Source organism: Urocitellus parryii, chromosome 7 (genome assembly GCF_045843805.1).
Source record: "Urocitellus parryii isolate mUroPar1 chromosome 7, mUroPar1.hap1, whole genome shotgun sequence".
NCBI classification, from domain to species: Eukaryota; Metazoa; Chordata; class Mammalia; order Rodentia; family Sciuridae; genus Urocitellus; species Urocitellus parryii.
In genome coordinates, this window is record NC_135537.1 from 169,391,189 (window position 1) to 169,399,303 (window position 8,115).

General features: G+C 58.2%; 1 protein-coding gene across 5 annotated transcripts; it reads right to left on the minus strand.

The window, feature by feature from the left end:
- Positions 1-2,839: 2,839 nt before the first annotated feature.
- Cd79b (CD79b molecule) lies at positions 2,840-5,495 on the minus strand. Of its 5 annotated transcripts, XM_026402289.2 has the most exons (7): positions 5,429-5,495; positions 5,013-5,015; positions 4,912-4,962; positions 3,720-4,034; positions 3,364-3,482; positions 3,044-3,085; positions 2,840-2,938 (listed from the first exon to the last, which is right to left on the minus strand). In XM_026402289.2, exons 1-7 carry the CDS (start codon positions 5,493-5,495, stop codon positions 2,840-2,842), a joined length of 696 nt encoding a protein of 231 aa, XP_026258074.2. The 5 variants fall into 5 exon arrangements, with proteins under 5 accessions (XP_026258074.2, XP_026258072.2, XP_026258077.2 ...); XM_026402287.2 differs by lacking the exon at positions 5,013-5,015; XM_026402292.2 differs by lacking the exon at positions 3,720-4,034.
- Positions 5,496-8,115: the final 2,620 nt, after the last annotated feature.

Below are 8,115 nucleotides of genomic sequence, written 5' to 3' on the forward strand. Positions count from 1 at the left end.
GAATGTTGCGTCTGGAGTCGGGAGGTTTGTGCCTGACCTTTGGCCAATCCAGGCGATTCCTTGTTTGTAAGATGGGGATGAGGGGTAAGCAGGGTCTTAACCCAGATAATGTAAATGAGTATGGGGTGCTCAATAAAATTTTATTGATTATTAAGAGGTGTGTTCATGGGCTGGAGTTATGGCTCAGTGGTAGAATGATTGCCTAGCACACTTGAGGTACTGGGTTCGATCCTCAGCACCATGTAAAAGTGAAATAAAGGTATTGTGTGTCCACCTACAACTAAAAAATAAATGTTTAAGAAAGAAAAAAAAAGAGGTGTGTTCAATAAAGAATTTGCACGCGCAGCTCAGGAGGCTGAGGCAGGAGGATCTCAGGTTCAAAACCAACTTCAGCAACTTTGCGAGGCCCTCAGCAACTCAATGAAACCCTGTCCCAAAAAAATAAGTGTTGAGCCCAATAAAAGTTTTTGTTTACATTCTGTCTCCTGATTGTGGAGGTAATTATACAAACCTATAGATATCTATACATGTTCTAGAATTTATAGAACTATATACCAAAAGAAAATCAACTAAATTTTACTATATGGTTAAAAAAAATCAGCATCTGGTTCAACTTCTGTTCTTCAGATAGTTATTTATTTATTTATTTATTTTTTGAGATAGGTCTCACTATGTTGCCCAGGCTGGTCTTGAACTCCAAGGCTCCAGCGATCATCCTGCCTCGGCCTCCATGTAGCTGGGATTATCAGTGTGCACCACCACTCCCAGCTTCAGATAGGTTTTATGATTCCCAGTTTACAGATAAGACAACTGGGGCTCGGGACACTCCTCATCCCCTCCACCAGCACCCTGCTAGGTTTCCGCGCCAGAGTCAATTCTGGGGCCAGGAGCCCATGAGACAAACAAAAACACCCACATAAAGCCCCTAAAACAGAAAAACAGCCAGGGAGGGCTTCTCCTTCATAACCCATGAAGACCAGCACCCCTGCAGGGTGTCTGGTGGAGGGACAGTCCCTGCCCAGATGATCTTCTGTCAACAGGCCCTTCAAGGCCATAGGGAAGCCCAGGGTTTCAAGGGTGTTAAATTGTCTTCCTGTTCAGCCAAGGCCTTCCCCGACCCAGGGCAGCCCCCAGCAGGGGGAGACCCTGATTGGGGGAAAAGTGAAGACTCTACAACCTCTGCCGGCTACCCAGGTCTCTGGTGGAGGCAGGTGGACAAAATTAGTGCCGCTATGCAAAGCGACAGGAAAGCACAGGATCCAGCTCAGTGGAGGCAGATGCCAAAACAAGCCAGTTCCCTGTGGCGCCCGGGTCAGGAAGGGAACTGCCCAGCCCAGTTCGCCCAGTCGGGCCCCCAGTGTGTCCTGCCTGGTGACACAGACAGGCCGGAGACTCCAGGTGTGCCTGCCTTACCCCACCCGCTCCCGGCCCCCAGGCTCTAGGGGGATCTGCTAAAAATTGGTGCTTCTCTCCGGCCTTGGTTCTCCGGGTAAACTGGAAGCTCCCTCAGGGTAGGGATTGGCCTGCCTGAATCAGAGCGTGGACCACAGAGAGGTGCTCTGGATCCCCGCCAGGTCAACAGGAAGTGGCACCCAGCCTGACTTGGGTGGGGGTTCTGGGCACAGGTTAATGGCACTTGACCTCTGGGCTGTGAGGCACTCCCAGTCAGTCTCACACTGATAGATTTGGCCCTAATCTGTAGGGCCCTAGGGCCATTGTGGGGATAACCAGGGCCCTCAGATATGATGCTGGGGAAGTCTGAGGGGTCACCTGACTAAGGACCCCCAACTTCACCACACTATAGACTCCCTCTTTATGAATCTCTTGATGGCTTTGGGTCAAGTTTAAGAGAAAATGTCCCTGGCTTGGTGGGAGATGGGTAGGGAATGTTGTAGAGGCAGGAAACTCCCGACCCTCAGGAAGCTTCCAGTCTAACTGGAGAACCAAGAGTGCGTGAGCAGCCTGGGCAGCTGCCGAGGCCTAGCCTGCTCTGAACAGGGCTTGGCACTGCCTGGGGTGCTGTGGGAGGACTTCCTATAAGGAGGCCTTGATGGACAGGATTGGGATGGGGTAGGTAGGGGAGGACAAGATCTTCCAGGGTTGAGACTCTGGCCCTAAAGGCATCAAGGACAGAGGAGGGCAGGGTGACAGCAGCCTTGGCTGGATCTGCCTTCTGTGGTGGCTGTAGGCCCAGCCAGGGCCAGAGGTAATGGGCAAAGACAGGGGCATGTGACCACAGGCCCCAACTGGGTCTTCAGAGACAAGGGAGGTGATCATGGTGGTCCCCACCGCCCCACAGGTGCCACCTTTGGATGCCACACCTGACCACAGGGCCACACTCATCCAGTCCACCCCACGAGATGCCGCATGCCTCTGGGTGGGTGGTCAGACATTGTTTATTCAGTGGGAGAATGGGCTCCAGGCTCGGCGCCCCTGGGAGGGAGAGGATGGGGGAGGGGAACAAAGTTCTCACCGCCCCTTTGGGGGCCATGGCTCTTCCCAGGTTCTGCAGGAAGTGGGTCTGTTCTGAATCCATTTGCCGGTTCCCACAAGTCTCTGCTTTCCAGTCCCAAACCTGGGAATGACGGTGCATAGCCTCCCCAGAAGGCTGGGCCCACTCTGTCCCCTGAGGACTCCCACTCCCAGTCACTGCCCTCTTGTCCTACACCAGGTCCTTTGGCAGGAGCTGGGGACCTGGGGCTGGAGGGGGAGATGGCTCTGGCAGGCCAGCTTTGGAAGCCATCTGGGGATCCAGGAAGGAGGGGTGGGTGGCGATCCAGGCGGCTCTGAAGCAGTCGGTGAGGCCCGGGAACTGTGCTGGCGCGCGGGCGGCGGCTCCTCACTCCTGGCCTGGGTGCTCCCCCACAGACCACTTTACCTCCCCTGTCCGCAGAGTCACTATGTCCTCGTAGGTGGCTGTCTGGTCTATGTCCAGGCCCTGGAGACATAAAATGGAGCTCAGGCCCGGGCACAGCCTCACCGAGCCAACAGACGGCGGCCACTGGCCTCTCGGCTCAGAGCCTCCGGGGCCTGGACTCCTTACCTCATAGGTGTGGTCCTCCTCCATTCCTGCCTTGCTGTCATCCTGAGGAGGGTGGAGGGAGGGGTCGGAGTTAGTGTGCCCTAGCCCCTACCCCTGGCTGGGCCAGGCTGGAGAGGGCTGGGGACATGGGCTTGGTGGGGAGGACTGGGGAGGGGGTGGGGAGCAAGGTAAGGGTGAGTGAACAGGTGAGCCAAAGGGTGGGCCCTGGGGCTGAGCTGGGCCCAGAGGGCGGCCCCGGGTGCTGGCGAGGTGGAGACCCTGCCCGTGTCTGGCTGGCCCTGTGGCTGCCTTACTGGCCGTCTCCCCACCCCTGTGGTCACCTTGTCCAGCAACAGGAAGATGGGCACGATGATGAAGAGGATGATGAGGAGGGTCTGGATCATGATGATGCCATCCTTCAGTGTGTTCCGCCTTTTCAACTGTGACAAGGTGCTGAACCCTGGGGGAGGCGGAGTGGAGGCCGTGAGGCTGGGGCGGAACATTCTTGCAGGAGCCCATCCTAAGAGCTCGCAGTGGTGGCTTCTGTGCACCCCTGAGGACCCGCTTCCCAGCATCTGTCCTGGGTGTTCTAAGGCCATGCCACCTCCATAAGTGGCTGCTCCTCCCCGGTGGCGGGCTGGGCTGGGGTGGGTATGGCTGGCTGGCTAAGTGAACACCCGGTCTACCCAGCACACACCCATGACTCGCAGCTCCGTGCCACAGCCACAAAACACAGGCTTGGTGGTGCCGTTCTGCTGGCAGAAGTAGATGCCGTTGTCCTCGAACTGGGCGCCTTGGATGGTGAGGGTGTGGACAGAGCCATTCTGGAACTGCAGGATGTGGCCCGGTTCTGGGGGCAGCTCCTGAGGGTCCTGGTCCTTAATTTGCTTCCGGAACCAGGTCACACTGCTGGGGACGCTGGTGTTGTGTATGTAGCAGTGCATCCTCACCACAGAGCCCCGTTTCTTGGCCATGAAGCGTGGATGATGCCATATCCGGGCACAAGAACTTCCTGTGGGTACCAAGGCCGGGCTCAAAATCCTCCTGGGCATTTTCCTGACTGCCGGCCTGTCCTGTAGGTCCCCATCCTGGAGGGCACCTCCCCTGGATCTGCCTATCTTTGCTTCTCAGGGTGTGGGGAGGTCAGGAGGCAGGTGTTGGGGAGCCAGGCCATGTGAGAGGCCACACGCCAAACCACTGGACCCCACCTCTTCCTGACCCATCTGAGTTGTCTTCAGAAGGGCTCTGACCCATTTCTTTTCATGCTCATTACAACAGCCAGGACCAGGCCTCACCCCAAAGCCTGGAGGGCCACAGCTAACTGGCCCTGTCCTTCCAGCTCTCCTTCCCCTGGGCTGTCCTGCACCTGCCTGAAATCCTCAAGGGCTCCCGACTTCCCCCAGAGGATAAAGGCCAAATCCTCAGCCTACCAACTGAGACCTTCCTCCAGCACCTGGGTGAGCCTCCCCTGTGTGAATCTGTTCTACTGTCTTCCTGAACCCTCGGCTTGGGATGGTCTCCCACCTGCTCTAAGGACCTCCTTGGTCCCAGTAAGCAGCCCCTAGGAATCTGTGAACCCCTCACAGATTGCAGGAGCCCATCCTAATTATCCTCATTATGAGGCTGAGCCCAATGCCCCAGCTAGATGGGCCTCGGTAGAGTCCTCTCTGACTCCCCTGATCTGAACTCGGCACCCCCAGGGGCCAGGACTGGAGCAGCTGGTCTGAAGAGAAGACAGCTGGCTGGGGGTGGGGGCTCAGAGGGAGACCCTATGGAGGCCTGGGGATTGAAGTCCAGGCAAGGATGGAACACAAGGTCAGCCCCGGAACAGTGACCAGACTTGAACACAGACACACTTGCCCACAGAAGGAGTGGGCAAGGTGACTGACCTTGGAGATTCTGGTGCGAGTCCTTTGCTTTCACTGCTGGCATGGGCTCACCTGCAGGGGGGGAAGTGGGCAGGCCCAGGTCAGGCCTCTGTACCCTCAACTGGCTGCCCCACCCCTGCGCCCTCTGCATGGCAAGGTCCACTGCCCCCCTTTCGTGCCCGCTGCTTCGAGACCCCTCGGCTCTCCCCGCCCCTGTGCTGGGAGACACAAGTGGAGAAGGGATACCAGAAGTGGGGAGCCTTGTTCCCCAGCTCCCCTCCTCCTCCCAGGCCCAGCTCGTCCACAGCCATAGCTGCCAGCCAGGTCTGTGCCTTGTGCCTCACCCTCCAGGCAGGACAGGGGCTGGGGCTGCAGACCCCAAGCTGGTCACCACTGCTGGGACCCACAGACCCGGGCCCCAGGGCAGCCAGAGGGGGACAGGGAGGCCAAGAGCGTGAGACATAGGAGGAGGCCGAGAGCAGAAGACTCAGTCAGCGACACAGAGCAAACCCAGGAGGCCTCGTCGCGGCCGCCATACCTGAGAGAAGCAGCAGCAGCACCACCAGCCAGTTGCCAGGCACCGGAGACAGCACCAGCCCGGCCATGGTCACAGCTCTGTCCCAGAGCCTGAGCCCGTGACCGTCCGAGGCTCTTGGGGGAAAACGTGTAACTGCCTGGCTGCAGCCCATCACCACCCGCCTCTTCCCCTCCAGGCCCCTTCCTGCCATGCAAATTGTGACCCAGGGGAGGCCTGGGCTCTCCTGGGACACGGGGGGTGGGGGTGGGGGTGGGGGGGTGGACTTTCATCAGCTGGGCCACCAGGGCTTGAAGGTCGCAGGGTTGGGCAGCGCAGCTGGGAGCCTCGGAGGAAGTCCTGGAAGGGGGCTTCTGAGTCTTGAGGGGACAGCCTGTGCTTCCCTTCCTGGGTCCCCACCCCATTATTGGTCATCCCTAGGTCTGCCAGCCTCCCGTCTGCAGGCCGCCAGTTCCTGGGAGGGCAAAGCCCTGGGAGTCTTCATGCTAGTAACACCCAGGAGTGAATCTAACCCGCACTCCCTCTGCTCTGGACCACTTCACCCCGTGAGAAGAGGAGAACTGAGCAAGGGCAGTGCAGGAGCCAGGCACCTGGCAGGAACCCGAGCAGAACCCCTTGTAGGACGTGCAGGTGATTAGGTTGGAAGTTGGCCTGTGGAAGAAGGGAGCTACAGAGGTTCTTGAGCAAGAGCATGGCAAATGAGGCAGCCACTCGGGAGAAGATGCATCTTTGCTGCCAAAGTGAGTGAACTAGGTAGAGATGCTTAGAGGAAACCCATCACTTAACAACCCAGGGGGCTTTGCCAGGAGCAGTGGCACATAATTCCAGAGACTTGGGAGGACGAGGCAGGAGGATCTCAAATGAGAGGCCAGTCTCCAAAACTCAGAGAGGCCCTAAGCAACACAAAAACAAACCCCCCTCCAAAACTGAAAAAACTATCAGGGAGCTTCTTCAGGGAGTTGTGTGGCACCCGGAGGGCACCGAGGTATTGTCTGCAGCTCCAGGGGGTCTTGGGCAAGGGACAAGGCTAAGGACATGCTCTCAGGTTCTGAAGCTAAAAGGCTCTCTGGCTCTATCCTGCTGTCAGTAGGGCAGGGGACGGACATGCAGCTTTCAGGAGTTCATGTAAACTCAGCTTCACGCCCCTGGTCCAGGGTCCCCCGTAGTAACCCTTGCCCCATGTGCAACCTGCACAACCGTGCAGACTTGCGAACCTCAGCCCCACCGCCAGGTCCTCTCTGAGTTTTGTGTCTCCTGGTGGCTTCATTCTCTTTCTCGTCCCTTTACTCTTTCTCATACAGTGACCCCCAGGAGAGGAAGACAGATGCTAAGTCCTCTGTCCACATCTCACTGTCCCTATGACCCTCCATTTCTCAAATAGCCTGTGTGGGTGGCAGACCTGCCTGTGTTTGGGGAGCTGCGACCCCTCATCCCACAGCAGGGTTGGCACACAGAGGGTCTAGGCGCTCCACCTCTGTCCTGAACATATGTGTCACCTGACAGGTAGGGCCTGTGCCCGAGGGGAGCAGGCCAGGAAATCGGGGATCCACGGGTTAAGTTTGCATCTGAGGAACAGCTTGTTCCGGGCGGCCCCAGCTATTCTTGCTCATTTCCAGATGTTCCAAACGGAAAAACATTTCTCTGAAAAGGTGTCAGATGTTCAGCTCACAGAACAAACAGCCCAGGAATAAGAACATCACCTGAGGTCAGCCGTGGGGACCACGGGCCTCTGTGCGACTGGGGGGAGGCTAGAGAGAGGCTGCCCAGGAGCAGACAAAATCCAGGGGTCTCTCTCCAGCAAATTCTACCCCTCCCGAGCCGCAGGTGAGGGAGGCCTTGGTCAGCCTTGGTACTAGCGTCTCCCAAATTTGGGAGGCTGCTGGGGAAGGAGTGGGGCCGTCCTGTGTGGGGGTGTGATCTCACACCTGTGTGCCCCCTGGGTTGTGGGGTGTGGGGTCTGCTCAGGAGCTGGTCCTGGGGCCGGGTGACTCCAGGGGACGAGGAGGTTGGCAGAGGGCAGCTAGAATCCTGCAAACTCACAAACATCACATCCCCCGCGGCAGGAATGCAGATGTGTCCTTGGGGCTTCATGCCCATTCATGCCAGGCAGGGATTCACCTTCAGGAGGGCTGGAGGCCGTGGGGCCCCCACTGCCTGCAGGATTATTTTGTCACAGTTGGGGGCCGTGTTGTTCCCTGGCTGGTGACAACAGCACGGAGCCCTGGCCTGGGCCCAGGATGATGTGCTTTCCTTCCCAGAACAGGAGGCTTCGTAAGCCCACCCCCGCCTCTGCCCCCGACTGTCCCTGCCTGCCCACTCGGACATCTGGTAGCCCCCTGCCTTCCAGGAAAACAGCGTCAAAACCAGAGAAGGAGGTGGTGGGGTGGGGTGGGGTTTGGAATGGGACCAGGGGTTCAGATGTGGGGGAAACAAGAGGACAGGGACCCCAGTCACCCTGGGAAGGATCGGAGGGGGAAGAGCCCCGGGGAAGGAGGAACCCTGATCTCTCCGGGCTGCCCGCTCAGGCGCCCTGGGCCCTGGGTGCTTGTGACCGCTGGCTGGGAAGGACTCAGGTTCAAATCCTATCCCCGTAGGATTTGCCCAAGCTGCCCCAGGTCGCAGGTGGTTCTCCATGGAGCCCTCACCTGGAGGCATTTGAAAATGTGCCAGGGCAACTGAGATGGTCACAG